Below are 17,338 nucleotides of genomic sequence, written 5' to 3'. Positions count from 1 at the left end.
TCGCTTCATTTGAATTCATTGATCACTGGTCGTTATAATTGAGGTATCTGCTTGAAACTTTGAGAGAGAATAAAAGTAGAACGGTTCATGACTTGTACTTGCGAACCATCAGGGCATGAAACTTTACTCTTGCTCAAATTTATTTTTGTCGTGGTATAGAACTCTCAACCAAAACTGGAGCAAGTATTTTTTAGAAGAGTCGTATACAACCGCTCAAAGAGCTGTTTTGGAGCTTTTATTATATATCTAATAGGATATACTCAGTAGAATGTTTTGCCAAATGCTCATCTACATAACAAGCACTATTGTAAATTTCTGTGTATATGATGAATAGGGAAAAGACTGATAAATCTAATTCCAGCAAATTAGTTTAAAAACAGTTATCCACCTTTTTGGGGAAAAAAGTTTTATGCTTTGAATATTTCAAAATGACAACTGAGCTCAGGAGCGGAGCACTGCAGTGAGAGTTTGTGATATTTTCGAAGATCGAATGAAAGGTTCAACGGTAATTAGAAAAATGTGTCAAGTCATAATAATCGAAGATAGTCCAAAACTTGAGAACTATATATAGTGCTATATGCTTTGTATGTTCCACAACTCATTTCAGCAAAGATGATCAATATTCAAGGGCAATAACTGTTGCTTCTTAGCTATCTCATAGTCATAAATTCAGTTCAACTGATTTGTATGTCTGTTATTTAAATTAATATTTGCATGGATTTGTAGAGTGTAGGATATCTATCATTAAATCGATATGTCGGGGCGTGGTGATGTTGATGTTAAAGGGCATCAGATTGATGAAATACTGCATGGGTTTTTTGACAAAGTAAGAAAAAACGTTCATGCACATCAAAAGCAAGTCTCGCTCGACTTCCAAGAAAGTTTGAACGAACCTGTGAAAGAAGAACTCCCTCGTTTATTTGAAATCAATGTTGCTTCATTTTACCAAGGAGAATATTTTGCTAAAGAAGCTAATGATTATAAACCATTGCAAGAATTTTCAAGAGAAACTCAAGAAAGAAATTTTCATACTCTGAATGCTGAAAGATTGAGTAACTTGGGGGAAATTTTTCTTTCAAAACTCAGTGAGTATAAAGATTCGGAGAAAGTCGATTTTGAAAATTTACTCCGTCATGTGATGATATTAGGTCCAGCAGGATCAGGGAAAACAACGGCCTTAAAGCGGTTTGGTCGTGATGCGCTAAATGGTGAAATTTCATATATACAGGATGGAGATCGATTTATACATATTGTCAGATGTCGAAGTTTTAAAAAAGATGAGAAAATTACGGTGCGAGAATATTTGTTCCGATATATGCATAGTCCACTTTCAGATGATGAAAGTAGAATCGGATACAAATGGGTACTTGAAAATTCTGAAAAGGTTGTCTTAATAATCGATTCACTGGATACACTCGGTTATGAGTTGGATGATGAAACTGAATTGATTGAACCTTGGGATCATGCTTGTCCATCAATCATTCTCTACAACATTTTTATTGGTCATATCCTCAAAAAATCAAAAATTCTGTCTTCTTCGAGGGAGTACAAAGTGAGAAATTATGGTGGAAAATTGCGTCCTGATAGAATCATTTCTCTTGGAGGTCTTAGCCGTGAATCGATTCAAAATTTAGTATTTGGATTCCTGAAGGAATATGACGCCGAAAGAGCCTGGGAAATTCTTGATAAAAAATGTCCAGATTTGATGGCCCTTTGTGAAATTCCAATGTTTCTTACATTTGCCATGGTTGTACTAGCTGAGAAGGAATACGAATCTTCTTTTGTCCCAAACACAGGAACTGGTATTATGATAAACCTCTTACAATATCTTTTGCATTCTAAGCATGCTCGAGCATTTGGGGAACATGACATTGAATATGTAGTCCATGCTGTCAATAAGATGAAAGAATTGGCTTTCAAAGGAACCATGAAAGGAAAGGTTATTTTCAGCGAGGTAGATCTGACTGAAGTTAAATTAACCCCGAACGAAGTAACAGATCTTGCTATTGTTGTTCCTGGAAGTCTAAACAAGGAAGAGCAATATCAGCAGATATTGGAACGTGATATAGAAGCCATGTTTGCTCACCAGATTATTCAGGAGGTGCTGACAGCACTGTTCATTGGACAGAAATCTGAAAAGGATTTTTCAGAGTTTATCTCAAAGTATTTACATACGCCTGAGTTCTCAGTTATCAGAAGAATGCTGAATGGTGTATTTCTGGACCCTTTGGTTTCAGACACCTTAGAACAACTTCTTGAGGGTGAGTTAATACATTTATTGCATTACATCTATGTAAACACAAAAATTTATTCTTATGCCACATTTTCACGCACTTCTTACCCTGACCATACCTCTGTGAAAGCTACCACTGGTATTATAGCAATTATATTTTGTAAAGATTGGAAATTTCTTGATTTGTCAATACATACCCAAATTTTTGCAATCTTAGTGATATGCAGGGAATTTGTAACCTAGATTTTCAATCTGTGATGCTAACATAGATGGTTCGTATACTTCAACACTAGTGGGCTATATTGTGCCCACAATATTTTGGTTATATATTCAACCACTAGAATAAGAAGACATTAGTGTGGAATGAAAAATAGATGATCAGAATAGATTATTTTTAATTTCTCTACAAAAACAACCACATTAGTGAATAATACAGAACTCACAGTTAGAGTATAAAAATAGAAAGATATAGTTAATGATATAGCAAGTAAACATTTTTGTTTGAAATTCCAGAGCATTGCGAAGTACAATCTCACAAAGATATTTTGGTGGAGAGCATGGCTGCTGAAGTTGAACATTTTGAACAACTGAGCAAAAATGGCCGACTCGAGTTGATTCGTGCAATACATGAAGCTGGAACAGGCAGAAAAGATATTGTTCCTTCTGTATGGAATTCAGTCAATCTTTCTTACATGCCGTTAATGACAGCTGACTTGCATGCTCTTGCTTCATCTTTGTTGGATTGTTCTTATCTCAAGCAACTCATTTTATGGCAATGCAACCTCACAGAAGAGAGTCTTTGTGATTTTGCCAACAGATTAGAGAATTCCAGCGTTAAGGTATATTTTTTTCAGTGATGTTCTCACTCTTTAACTGGGGATTAGACAAGTAGGCATTTGTACTTGAAAATCTACTATATTTGGAAAAACCTAAAACCTTCGCTTTTAAGCATAGATCAGCCAATTTATTGAACTACGGATGAGACAAAAATGTATACGAAATGTCTGTAGAATTAAAACTAGTACAACATACATATTACTTTGCGCATTTGCTTGAAAAATTAATTTTCAAACAGTTTAGACAAAGTGTGTCTATGGCTTTTGTATAATTATAAGAAACAAGCTAAGCTAACCTGTTCCTGTTGCACGATATGGTCCATTGGTTAGAATCAATTAGATAGATTAATATATGACAATATTTAGTATTGTTATGTAATAATCTATCTAATGATTTCTAACCAATGACGAAGGCTGTTGACTCTATATATAGGATTTTCAATATTTTGACATATTTTCAAAATTCAAAATAAATTTCAGATTGAAAAACTTGATTTTGCAAGAAATACAAAAATGTCTTCGAATGGCTTCAAGATTATTGGTAACTTAGTGAGTCGACATGATGTAAAGGATGTTGGTTTGGTTGGTTGTCAAATAACACAAGCAGAAATGATTTCTTTTGATGATGGACTAGGAAACGCAACAGTGAGAACTTTCATTTGATTTTATTACTTGTTTTCAATTTACCTTCATGCCCTTAAAAAGAAAGTTTTGAAGAGGTAGTAACTTATAGTTTTTTGAAACAACCAACTAAATATTCCTACTACTTTCTAATACATACTGAGTAAGATTTTTGAATTCCTACAGGGAGATCATGATAAGCCTTGAACTTTGATAGCAGTGAAAATGATTGCATGACCAATCATTGGTAATGAGCAGTCTAGCAATCTTTTCACTGTTATTTATTCTAAACAATTTATCAGAAGTGGCTGAGCAAGCATGCTAACGTTCATTTATTACACTATGCCAACTCTCTAGATGAAGCTTAAACCTCGGATCTCTAACGAAAGATGCTGAAATTGTTTTGATTATTACGCTTCTATGTTTACAATGCTTATATTTTTGATTGTCTTAGCAGATCATGAAGATTGACATTGCTTACAATGACAAAATATGTTCAAAGTTTGTTGGTGATATTGTAAGACGCCGACAAGTTCGACATCTAAACATGGATCATTGTGGAGTAAACGACGAAGACATGAAAGAATTTGAAAAAGGACTTGGAAATGCTACGGTTAGTGTAAAAAGTAAATTGATACCATTTCTTGAAATAAAGTCCAAAGTTTCATTAAAATCTATTCATTTTGTAATAGCATAGAATAGTAGGGTATTATTAAACATAGTTGTAAATATGGATTCTATTTGACTAGTGATTAGGGCTTTCCACTGTATTTCAATCCATGCCCAATACTTCACCCAGGGTACAAAATATTGTTTAGGACAGGATTTCCCAAACTTTTTTGGCTGCGGACCCCTGTTTGTGAATCATATTTTTGATGGACCCCCATCCTACGCCATATTAATTTCTGTGTCTAACCAACGACGAAGGATAATGTTTCATTTACAACACAACATAAACGACACTAATGTGATGAATGAGGTTGCTCCATTCCCGGATTAATTTGTGTTAACCCATAGGTCTGACACTGTGTGTCTCGACCTGTATTTTGTCATCATATTGGTAAGAGCTGAAAATGCTGCCTCACACATCTGGGTCGTTGCAAAAAGCAATAAAATTTTAAATTGCATCCTCTGAAAGCTCAGAGAAGCCCTCTCACTCCCAGTGGTCCGCGGGCCCCAGTTTGGGAACCCCTGGGTTAGGCAATCCCAAACTAGAGAAGGATTGTAGTATTTCCGAAGACAATACTTTCTGAAGCCTCTCTTCGAATGACATGAATAAAACGCCTTGAAACAAAAATACAATATCAGCCATTTGAGTCCTGAAATATGTATTCAATATGATTGGTATACAATTTTAATATTTTTCATTTCAAATATCTTGCTACCAGTATTTATTTATTTCCAAGCATTTTAATTATTAAATTTTTTTAAAGTCAAATAATATGCAGCATTTTAATCTTGTGAAATATAATTACAGGTATTAGAAATATTAGATGTTGGTGCAAACCCAGATCTTGGCAAAGATGGACTTGCAGTTCTAGGTGGGATAATCAAAAATGGCACACTGAAGAAAATCAGCTTATACGAAAATGATCTCACATTATCAAGTGTAAAGGCATTCGATCAAACTATGGGACTTGAATCTACTGTGAGTTGTTAATTTTTAGATTTCTTAAATTTTGTTCTAAATTGAGTTTGTGTCTTAAATCTATATTGTCACCAAGTCACTCATGGGCATGTTTCTTTATTGGCTTTTGTAGTTTTCTAACTTTCAAGAATCGTGCTAAGCGTTAGGAATACGCTTGTCACACTACCTCTGATTACCCAGCGAAAGTTTGCATCCGGTGGAGTAATTCTAATACAAACTAACATTTAAAAAATTTGCTCCACATGATACTAATATTAAAATTTTAATTGTAACTATGGTAACACAATAATTATTTTTTTTTTGCAATCCATACACTAATTTGTGTCTTTCTTCCAGCTTACTACAGTCGATTTTGGATTAAACAAGAACATGGAAATTGGATGTTTTGAAGCCATTGGTAATTTTACAAGAATTCATGAAGTTAAGAACATAAGTTTGGCAGGTTGCCTTGATTCCAAGCAGTTTCAGGCATTTGAAAAAGGATTGGGCGTCTCTGAGGTAAATTTTAAATATTAAATGGAATTTTAAGTTTATTTAAATGAGTGAGAGAAACATGAATATGATAGCAAATTTTATTTCGAACCATGGCTTCTCTTTGTGTTATCAAATTAAATGGGGTGCGGAAATAGGTAACTAGTTAATCATTATATATGAGAGGATTTGGATTTTAAAGAGAGAGAGATATTTATTATTTTGCCAACCAAAATACAAACAGCCATCAATACGAAAAAAAGACGTAACACAAATAAAAATTACTTTGGTATTGACGTGAGGGAGCGATACGACCATGCAGTCATTGAGGTCAACTCCCACCCTATTTGCTGATGTGATTAAGGTTCACATTGAAGATGACTATTAGGAAAGGAAGCAATGATGAAATAGCCTTGTATCAGCAAGGACTTGGGTCATCTGCTAGCATTTTATCATGTAATTACCAGTGTTGTTCAGCTGAATGCACCAATGTTCGAAACGTTGTCCAGTATAAATTTCCTGTTTTTATTATTTCTGTCAGCACCTGGAGGTTCTGGATTTGAGCATGAATCATTACTTGAAACATGATGGGATGTCAACTCTTGGTGAAATGGGACAAAGATGCGCTTTACAAAATCTCATTTTAGTTGAAGCCAGACTTAACGCTGATCTTCTTAGATGTTTGGACGAAGGACTTGGAACTGCAAAGGTAATTGAATAATTTAGGCAAGGTTAATATTCAAAGATAATAATTTATGACACTTATAATTTGTTAAAAGATGTTAAAACTGCTTTTCATGTGGAATATCTGCAATTTTCTCTGTGTGTCATTCTCCATATATCTATACAGGCACAGTTGATGTGTGATACTATGTGAGACCCCGATCACCCACTGCCATCAGTGGCGTGGCTCATCGTGCTAAGTGTTAGGAATATGCTCGCCACCGCACCTCTGACTACTCTGCGTGGGTTCGCAGGTTCAAATCCCATGCAGGGATAGTTATGTGCGAGTGGATTGCTGGACTTCTCGTCGCCGTAGGGTGGTTCACGTAACCGCTGGTCAGATATGGCTTCCTCCACCATCAAGTCCATGCTTTCAAAAACAAATAACTAACTCATCCTATACTCGACATGGAACGATAACTGGACGAGGCGCGGTGGTTCGCCATATGGTTAAGCCGTCTTGATAAAAATGTAAATCCTATCCTATCTTAATTAAAAACTCGCTGTTACAAAAAATTTTTTTTTTTATTTCTAAGCTTGAGTTGCTGGAAGTTTCTTACAATTATGGTCTGAGTTCTAGAGGGCGTGAGAGACCTGGCTCAAAGGGAATGGATGCATTGGCTAAAATTGTAGTGAATCATGATATAAAGAATCTGGGTATCTCTGGTTGCAAATTGTGTGCAGAAGATGCGATCAATTTTAGGAAAGCAGTTGGAGGGTACAAGGTAAAATTCTCCTGTTTTAAATGTGTATGGTGAGACTGTCTATGTTTTATAAAATTGTTGTGTACAAAATGTACCAAGGCAGTTTTATCAAATAGAAATATACTGTTTTAGAGTTTTGATTGTTTCTGATGTTGTTCGGGTCCGGCATAATTTCACTGCTGGCCGTCAATGAGTACAGTTGGAATTTTCATGAATCTTCAAGACAATTTTTCTTATTTTTCAATTTTTTTTGGAACTATGAATGGACAGGGCAAAGCGTTAATTACTCTAAATAAATTACTCTATATCTCAAACATTAATGATACTATCGATTTGACTTCTACAACACTAACTACTTCTCTGTCGACTATGCTTTTGCGCCGGTGGATCCATATGCATATAATGCAAGGATGCTGTAGCAAGAGTGAATATAACTATCCTATTGAATTACCGTAATAATACTTTTTTTATATTTTTTCTAGGTCGAAAAACTGTTGAACAAAAAGAGAATCAACTATTTCAGTTCAAGTTCAAAAGTACATGATAACCAGCTCGAAGCCATGTCTGAATTTCTTCCTGTTGTATCCAAGAACATTGACATGGCTGGATGGGAGTTGAAAAAGAAAGAGTTAGATTTCCTAAAAGAGAAAGCTCTGCAATGTTCCCAGGAAATTGTAAGTACAGATTTCGAAATTTAAAGAGCCATTGTATTTTCAGTATTGAGGTACATACTAGGGATGGGACTCGGAATCGAGTCGAATCCACGCATTTTTTGGACTCGGATTCGATTCCGAGTCCATGTCATTTTTATCGAATCTATTATCAATTCTGTTTTCACCAATTTACGCCTATATTTGTACTTTTGCCTCCATAAATCTCACTACATACCTTAACGAGTTAAAATTCAAGGTTAAATCTGTAACAATATCCCTCGTGTGTACTATAAACACTCCTAATAAAAGCGACAACAGATATCCAGATAATATAACGCATGTTAAAAACTATTGATCGCTTATAACAATGATGTTGCACCAGTCGCCTTCAAACTATCTATCCGTTTTGATACAAAGTAAAATTCGTGTTAGCGCAATATTTTTGACTTTTTGATTTGCGTAAAAACGAAACATGCTCTGGATCAACTCAATGGGGAATCTCATCAATACCTCTTTTGAATCGCGTTTATTACGTGCAATCCTTTCTCTAAAAAGGGAGCAATGAAAAGCACGGAGAGTTTTTGAACGTTTACATGAACTACTAAATTGCAAGCAGATGTACCACATTGTATTGACGACGAGTGGCATTTCTCTACCATTTGCGCACGTGACATAGTAAATGTAGGGCTAGAAATATCTGGAATTATGGGAAAGCATTGCAGTCAAAAGCCTTTTATTTTTCATATTGACATGTATAAATTTCTGGATAACTGCCCAGGATTGACGCAAGGTGGTGGGCTTGAAATCCAGTTCACAGCCAAGGCGCATCTTCACCCACGTTCAAGTTTGTATTATGGCCGCCAGAAAAGGGGGAAAATATATTTTTGAAATGATTCAACACCCATCTTCGGAACCATTAGGCAAAAATATGAGCTACGACGTATGTGTGTATTGTGAGCGCACGATGCTGTAGCATCGCCAAAAACGTGTTTTTCTGCTATTACATTGCGACGTCACGGACTCGGTGGATTCGAGTCCTTGATCTATTACTCGGATTCGTCGAATCTCTGTAATGCCTGACTCGTCCCATCCCTAGTACATACCCAATATATTCCACCATCGGTGAGGCGTCACATCTATTTGTAGGAATTAGCTTTGTTTGGAAGAACTTAGAAGAGTGCTTCCCAACCGAAGGCCGTTAGGGAGCACATGCAAGGGGCTTAGCTACTAATTGATTTTGATGCGATTTTGTTTGCATCCTTTTCTTTTTGAAAAAATCCCAGTTTTTCTTAGTTTCATTACCTGAAAAGGTTATTAGAAACCAGACAAGACAAGTGTATATGATAATTTGATCTCAATGGGATTAGAAATCTAACAATCAAAACAGTTGGTTGGCAGGCCACCTGTAGATAAGGATTGAAGGTTCACATCAATTCTATACTGAAAACCTTTGAATTTCTAACCTGTGGTTCGTTTTTGCATTCAATAAAAAGCATGTCTAGTTTTTTGGAATAGTGAGCACGGGTCCATGAGTTCTAAAAGCCTCTGGAAAGGGGCCACGAGCCATGAAAGGTTGATGGCATATCCAACCCAATTTATTACTCATTCGGTGAAGGATGGTTTTCAAAACCAGAAAAATACTATGCAAAGATAAATTCCACCCAGTGTGCTCAATAGCCATGCAAAATATAGTAAAAAAACAACCTTTTTTGCTATCAGAATTTTGTGCTCGAGTATGGCAGCGAAAATACAACAAACACAATTGTTATAACTACACCTGGTCTTCAAGGTTAGTAGAGAAACTAAGTAATTAGCAGTTCACAGTTAGGGCATCAATGGAATTTTATTAGTTTTGCATTTAGAGAATGCCACAAGCACTTTCGAAGGACTCGTGAGTCTCGATAGCCGGGAACCTTAAAACTTTTTGAATCAAGTTTATTGTGCCTTTTTGTCTGTCCAGCCTAATGGTTTTTCTTTTGTGGGCCATTTTTGTTACACAAAAATTCTGCGGCTCATTGACTTTTTCATGCTAGGGATGAACTACAAAAAATTCTTTCTGCAAAAATAGAGACTTTGATAATAATTGCCACCCTGTAACGAAAAACAGCATTTTCTTTCATTTGCTACTACCATCAAAATGAACTAAATTTATCAACAACTCAGCAATTTTTAACAGGTCTTTGGTCCACCTGAATATGTTCGTGTGGCACAGCAGTAGCCCATGGCCCACTGGCTGAGAACTGGGGGTCTATCAGTTTTGCTCCCATGCACTTTTAGCTTTTAGTAATGCATTTGCTTGTCTATTGTAAGAAACAGAACCATATTCACTTCTTATAGCGTTTTGCCTTATTTTTTCTTCCCATTATCACTTGGTATGGCCCTCATGGTTTTTCAACCAAAGTATGTTTAATTATTGCATGCACTAATCCAGAATCGGAGTTACAAGAATCGAGAAACAGTGAATCGCAGGATCGTGTTGTGGCTTTTACCGAGGTTGAGGGCGTGGTGGACCCGGATGGAGGAATGTTACAGATTGGCAACAGCTCTATAACCTTTCACCCTGGGACTTTCCAAACCAGAACAAAAATATGGATGAGGCTGGAAATTGACAGCACTAAGTGGCCAGAACATTACCTGTGCATCACTCCAATGCTTTATGTGAAAGCGGAAAATCGTCTGAAAATTGCAGCAACAGTTCGGCTATCTTCTTGGTGCAAAAACAATGGCACCAAGGAGTCAAGGGAAAGCAAAGTTGATGTTCTTCATTGCCCTGATATTGCATCAAAATGGAGAGTCATCGAGCGCCTTCCATTCAATAACGACCTCGTTTTTCAATTTGATTGTCTTGATTTCAGCCCCGTTGTCATCGGCCAGAAAGAAGGTCATTTGCAGGAAGATAACTTCGTTATTCAAGGTTATATTTTTGGACACAAACGTAATCTTTCTCTTTCATTTTGTCTGGATGATAAGCTTGTTAAAAGTGAACTTATTAGTGAAATGCAAGAACGGAATGCAAAATTATTATTGATTTTCACACCCATTACTGTAAAATACAACGATAAACTGAAGACAGTTATAAAAATGGAAGGTGAGTCGGAAATAGAAGATCAATTCAACCAAGAAAGTGAAATTTCGAAATCTTTTCAAATCAGTGAGGATTTTTTTCAAAATATTGGAAAAAAGCACTTCAATTTTTCCATACCAAAAAATCTAAAAAAATTCTCTTCACTTCAATTCAATTGTGACCTTTACAAAAATGATGTTATTGAAGAAGATGACCAATGTTTTGAGTGTGAGTATCATTATCTTATATCAACATGGTATTCTGTTACATTAGGATAGGATTTACATATTTATCCCGGGGGAGAGGAAAGCCGATAAGGCCATACGACAAACCACGACCTCTCGTTCGGTTACCAGTCCATGTCTGGTATGAGATTAGTTACCCAGTTATTTGTTTTCAAGAGAATAGACTTGATGGTGAAGGAAGCCGTAACCAACCATTGGTGACGTGAACCACCCTATGACGGCGAGGAGTCCAGCAATCCTTTCGCACATAACTAGCCGCGCATGGGATTCGAACTTGCGAACCCATGCAGAGTAATCAGAGGTGCGGTGGTGAGTGTATTCCTAACGCTTAGCACGATAAGCCACACCTCCGCGCCGCTGGTGAGTATTTATGAAACTGATGATGGATTTAAGTAAAGTTGAAGCTGGACGAAGCAGTTACCAGTAGTCATTGAGATACTACCTCTACCACTTGACTGCAATGTCCAGGATGATTGTTGTCAGTTCATGTAACCATCAGTCACAGTTTCCTTGAACTATTTCACATATTTTTATCTGAGATAATAAACTAATAAGGTATTTTATAATGACCTTAGGCTGTACCTAGCTCTAATAGTGACTTTCCCTTCATGGGATAGAAATGAAATGCTATACTGCACCTCATAAATTTGAATTATGTTTTTAGGGGAATTGAGTTCTGTAACAGAATCTGGCAACACTACAACATATCATATGCATGGTATGTACGCATCAATATTTTTTGAAGTATTGTAATTATTAGATAAACTCTAAAATATTTGACTTCAACAAGTTTGATACATTGCAAGTTTGTAACTAATAAATAACCTTGAAAATATTTAACTTCACACTTATTGAGCACTAACTGATGGAAAACTTACATTCATTGAAGAGTTGTAGGTTTTTTTACGTCTACCTTCACGTATATGTACGTTGCGGATTTTCAGCATTTGTGGAAAAATAAATTTCTGATTACTGTTACTCTTGACTGGCTGCCAAATAGTCTGCTTTCTAATGTATTATTTTGGGCGGTGCATGGTGCAATGGTAACAATTTAGAGCAGCACAATGGCCTAGCGGTTAAAGCGTTAGACTTGACTGTGTTAGCATCACAGATTACACATCTCAAAATCAGTGCCCTCCACCTCACCCAGAGTGTAATAAAATTGGGTAGGCAATGCTAAACCAGAAAGATCCCAGTGGGCCTTGTTCTAAACCAGGGGTTCCCAAGCTTTTTACAGGATGACCCCAAAGACAACTTTCAAGTGTCCAGTGCGACCCCAGGTCAATATATATATATACATTTTTCATGAAACTTTAGAGCTCCTTTCACTGGATTTTTGAGTTTGGTCATGTGGTGGTATTGAGTGAAATAAGCTAAAACCAAACAGTGATGTCACAATAAGCACCTACATTTTCTAAAGCATAAGCGTAGAGCGATGCCTATGGACCTGTTTTACAGTAAGCTATGGTACAAACTGCTAAAGTTAACATGGTTTGTCAAATCTTAGATGTTTTGTACATCCATCCTCTGACATACCCCAGCGACCCCATGACCTGTTTGCGACCCTACCTACTTATCACTCCGACCCAATTTGGGGTCGCGACTCCTGGTTTGGGAACCCCTGTTCTAAACGAAGGGCGTGACTGAATGTCTTATATGAAAAAATATTTTTGGACTATTAGAAAACACTCAAAAAATATACTCTTCTTTTTTAGGGAACATCAACGCTGCAGTAGTTGGTTTAGATCAAACGAAAATACATTTTCAAGGAGGAAGTCCCGCAATTGCAGGTCGTGTAGTACAAAATCTATATTCTGCTTCCTTCAGTTGTTCTATAAATTTTGGTTTCCTGTGAATTATAGGATAGGATTTTCATATTTAAACTGCTAAATATATGGCAAGACACGGCACGCCCCGTCTGGGTGTGGGTGTAGAGGACTAGTTCTTTGTTTCAGCTGCATAGACTTGATGGTGGAGGAAGGTGTAACCGCTGGTCAGTTGAACCATGCTACGACGACGAGGAGTCCAGCGAGCCTTTCTCACATATTTATCCACCCACAGAATGTGAACCTGCAAACACATGCAGGGTAGGTAATCAGACTGTTATTGTAAGCGTATTCCAAATGCTTTACATGACGCACTATTCCGCCAAGCCAAATAATACAACTGTTCTTGTTTGCTAGCCACGCATAGTTGTCTATAAACCATTTGGCTGCTGGTTTGCAGTTTTGTGTTTTCTTAAGTCAAATGTCACAAGCAACCTAAAAATTTGAGTCAAAATACTAATATTGGAAACCAATAATCTAACAGATTATCATTATTAATCAGGTTCAGAGGCCAAGCAGATAAAGTCGAATGAAGGTCCAGTGTTAAAAGAGCTTCCTGGTATCGAAGCAAAAATTAGCGAAAGCACTCCGGGTCCATCACACACTGAATTAAAAATGGATGGTGAGCACATATCAAATCTTTTTATTTTGTTTCAATGAAAAGCCATTACAGTGTAACAGCAGTTATGCATTCAAATACCACTTGAAACCCCTCAAATTAAAAACAAGTTATAATGACGGGAGTGATGGTATATTGTTAAGAGTATGAACCTAATTATACTGGTATTGAATGTTAAAGATCTAGATCGACTATTTTTGCCTTGGCCCGCCAGTTGAGCCCTGACCTAGAGCACAAACTCCATTTTGTCTAGGGTCTGATCCAGGGGTAAGCAAAGTTTACTTTGCCAGGACCTAATTGGGAGACCATATCAAATACTTAATTTCGTGATTGGATACTTAGTTAATTTATAATGTAAAGTATCCTAAATTAAAGATTTTCCAGAAGAAAGATATTAGATGTCAGGTAAAAACATCAACTGGCATTCAAATTTTAGATATTTTATATAAAGTTTGAAAATAAAGCTAAATTTTATATGTACCTGTAGCTGTGTTGGTCCACATGCAGCCCAGGGGTCAAAGTTCGCCCATTCTCTATTCATATCCGATTATGTTGGTAATTCCAAATTAAATCCCAGTCATTGCTTGTACAGAGCCATGTTTGAAGTGAATTCATGAAACAGAATTTATTTTGTCTAGATTGCCAATCTTCTGAAGCTGAATCAGTCACTGTAAAAAGCCAGTCAGCTGCCAGCAGCTCCAAGATGGAAGAAACAAAAAGACTTGCCAGTCGGGTTGCGGAACAGTGTGCCAGAGGAGAGATACAGGCTGACAACCTATACCTGGGTGAGTACTAAGTTTTTGAATAATTATAATCTCAATTGCATATTGTCAATACATATTTCATTTGTCACCAGTACAATAGCACAGCCTCAAATAGTAGCTAATGAAAAAATATTTGTAGATTATACCAAAATTCACCATATTTTTGTGGTTCAATAGTCGATGGAAGGGCATTTAGAATATACAGGGTGTAAAAAAGTTACGCAAAATTAAGGTAAAATTTTTCGTCATGGCAAGGTTAAGAAAGTAACTGTTAATAAACGTGAGATGTTTGAATGGCATTTTACTGTAATTCAATACTGTTAAAAGGTGTCAGTCGTTAAATGTTTTAAGTAGCATTTCATATTAACTTCTGTTAATTTTGCGTTACTTTTTTTAACACCCTGTAGTTCTGAACATAAACGAGCCATTTAATTAATTGGATCCAGATAGTAAACGTTGAAAAACATTTCATTTTATTGCCAGTCAATGGGAATGAATACTTAAGAAATTGCCTGTCTAATATGTTTTTGTTTCCCACCATGGAGATAATTAAATACTATAAAACAATTAAAATTTATTTTCCAGAATTAGAATCAGTAAAAATTGATTCCAAAAAGAAAAAGTGATTCTGAAGAATAGTATTATTGGAAGAGTTAGTTTTCAAAATCGTATACTTTATGCAATATTAATAATTTTACAGTGTTGTAAAATAATATAGTGAAAAAAGATGATATATTTTATATAATTGTTTGAATATTCTTATTTTATGAACATCATGGTTTATCTTGATTGTGTTTTACTTACTCGTTTTACTTCTAATTATGCACAATTTTGTAAAGTGTTTCACCATGCCTATGCTTCAGATTGATATATATATATTTATGTATGCAAGTTTGAGATTGATGTATATTGCAACTTTGCTGTGATTAATTTAATAAATTCAGATTTTCAAATTTAGTTTGTCTGATGTATCATGGCTCCACCACTATTTAAATCTACACAGCTGTGTATATCACAGCCAAATCAGTAACTTAAAGTTAAGTTCTATCAATCGACTTTGCATTTCAGTTGACCATTATTATTATTATTTTGACTCTCCAGAAGTCTGCGTAACTAACTTTGGAGGTAACTAATTTTGTTCGCCGACTTTATTTACACCAAGTTGTGTAAAGAGACTGAAACCTATGGGCAGGGGGATATTCACTTGGCTAACACAGACAGTCCCTGAACTTGTAATAGAACTAAAATAAGGAAAAAAAGTAATGGCCATACATAATACGAGAGTACCACAATGGACGAACTGGATCTGTTGATGAGTGAGAGTATATACCAACACTTGAAACTGCTTTTTCCCAACCATTTAAATAAGTGGCAAACGTTCGGTTTATTATCAACTTTGGACCAGAAAATATCTAAAAAGTGGACACCTGTCAGTTTTCATGAATCGGCGTTCTCACACGGTGAATCTGTAATATCTTCGCTGAGATTATTATATTTTCAATTTGTGTCGCATTTGTGCATCACGAGAAAAAGCTTGTTCCAGACAATATAACTTTCGTAAAACTGACCAGACAAACAGTTATTTTATGTAAATTACAAAACCTACAAAAACATAAATAAAGGCACGAAGTCCTCCAACGGACTGTGGTAACAATAGCAATGCAAGAAAACAATTTTGGTCAAAATAGGCGGAGAGAAAATATTATTTTAAAGACATTCTGCAATCGATTCGTTACATCCAGTGTAAAACATGGCACTCACTACAGTCCTAACCAGTTCTGGAATTCAAAATTTTAGGAACGGGTTCTCCTTCTGTCAAACTTACTATAAACGGGTTCTCCCATATCAGAAAATATATCTATGTCTACATGAGCTGTATTGATATGACACGCTTTACTTACATGAATGTAATACATAACTTTAGAAATCCCAAATATAACGCTAGTCATCAGCTGCTCACGGGTCAAAAACGAGTTCCCTGACTATCACGATATTTCAAAAATAGGTTCACGCAATCTTTACAAATATTTTACAGAAACTAAGGCCATGGTAACCCGGAACAATATTATCAAGTGTATGTCGAACGAGTTCGTGGGGCTTGCCGAGGATTCATACTAAAAAAGCTCCAACGGGTTTAATGGCTTTAGGCTGGGCTATAACACAATATTGGGCCGGTTTCAGTATATTTTATACTACTTTAGTATTTTTATTCGCATACCTTCTCAAATCTCAATTAACTAATGAACCGCTTATTTGTGGTAATGTAAAGTTTGACATAGTGGTGAGCAGTGGCGTAGCATCCACCCCCGCAACCCCCGCGGTCGCGGGAGGGCCCACAGCGCAAAGGGGCCCAAGTGGTTAGAATTTAGAAATTTAAGCCGCAAAACCAGAAGCTTCATTGCAAAACCAGCAATGCACATCTTATAACGTTGATGTTAGTTCGGCTCAAATCGTTTGTTACGTAACAATGCCAGGCAGTCGTCGATTTTCGGCGTCTTGTGGGTTGATCGCACCGGCAAAATTACGAAGGCTGTCAGAATGATGTCGAAAGCAAAACCTCTCAGTGGCGTACAGAAACGCAGAAAACGGGCCGAAGAGGAAGCACGTATGAAAAAAATCAAAGTAACCAAGATAAACGGCAAATTTTAGCTTACCATTGCCTTTTAATAGCGACATGTTATGCTTTTTGACGAAATAAAAAAAGCGTCGTCACGAGAGTCTTGCTACGCCACTGGTGGTGAGCATATTCCTAACGCTTAGCACAATGCGTCACACCGCCGATCCATTTACTCTCAAATATATGTTTTTATTTATGCCTCCACTGCCAAATGTATTGTTTGCTACAAGACAGACAGCATGTCCATAAACCGTTATACATATACGACTTCTACATCGGGCCAACATCAGCTTTTTTTGGATAGGTTCGAGTTA

At 36.3% G+C, this 17,338-nt stretch overlaps 1 protein-coding gene across 2 annotated transcripts; it reads left to right on the top strand.

Annotated features, from left to right (window-relative positions):
• Positions 1-102: 102 nt before the first annotated feature.
• Positions 103-15,355, top strand: LOC120327812 (uncharacterized). Of its 2 annotated transcripts, none has more exons than XM_039394174.2 (16): positions 103-2,261; positions 2,747-3,072; positions 3,550-3,714; positions 4,148-4,303; positions 5,168-5,338; positions 5,675-5,836; positions 6,351-6,518; positions 7,069-7,257; positions 7,719-7,910; positions 9,609-9,678; positions 10,321-11,181; positions 11,863-11,916; positions 12,914-12,988; positions 13,527-13,646; positions 14,282-14,428; positions 14,993-15,355. In XM_039394174.2, the coding sequence occupies exons 1-16, from the start codon at positions 755-757 to the stop codon at positions 15,031-15,033; spliced, it is 4,404 nt and encodes a 1,467-aa protein (XP_039250108.2). In that variant the 5' UTR covers positions 103-754; the 3' UTR covers positions 15,034-15,355. The 2 variants fall into 2 exon arrangements, with proteins under 2 accessions (XP_039250108.2, XP_039250107.2); XM_039394173.2 differs by having other exon boundaries at positions 4,145-4,303.
• Positions 15,356-17,338: the final 1,983 nt, after the last annotated feature.

The sequence above is a fragment of the Styela clava genome, chromosome 7 (assembly GCF_964204865.1).
Source record: "Styela clava chromosome 7, kaStyClav1.hap1.2, whole genome shotgun sequence".
Lineage (NCBI taxonomy): Eukaryota > Metazoa > Chordata > Ascidiacea > Stolidobranchia > Styelidae > Styela > Styela clava.
This window is presented reverse-complemented; position numbering and strand designations above follow the sequence as displayed.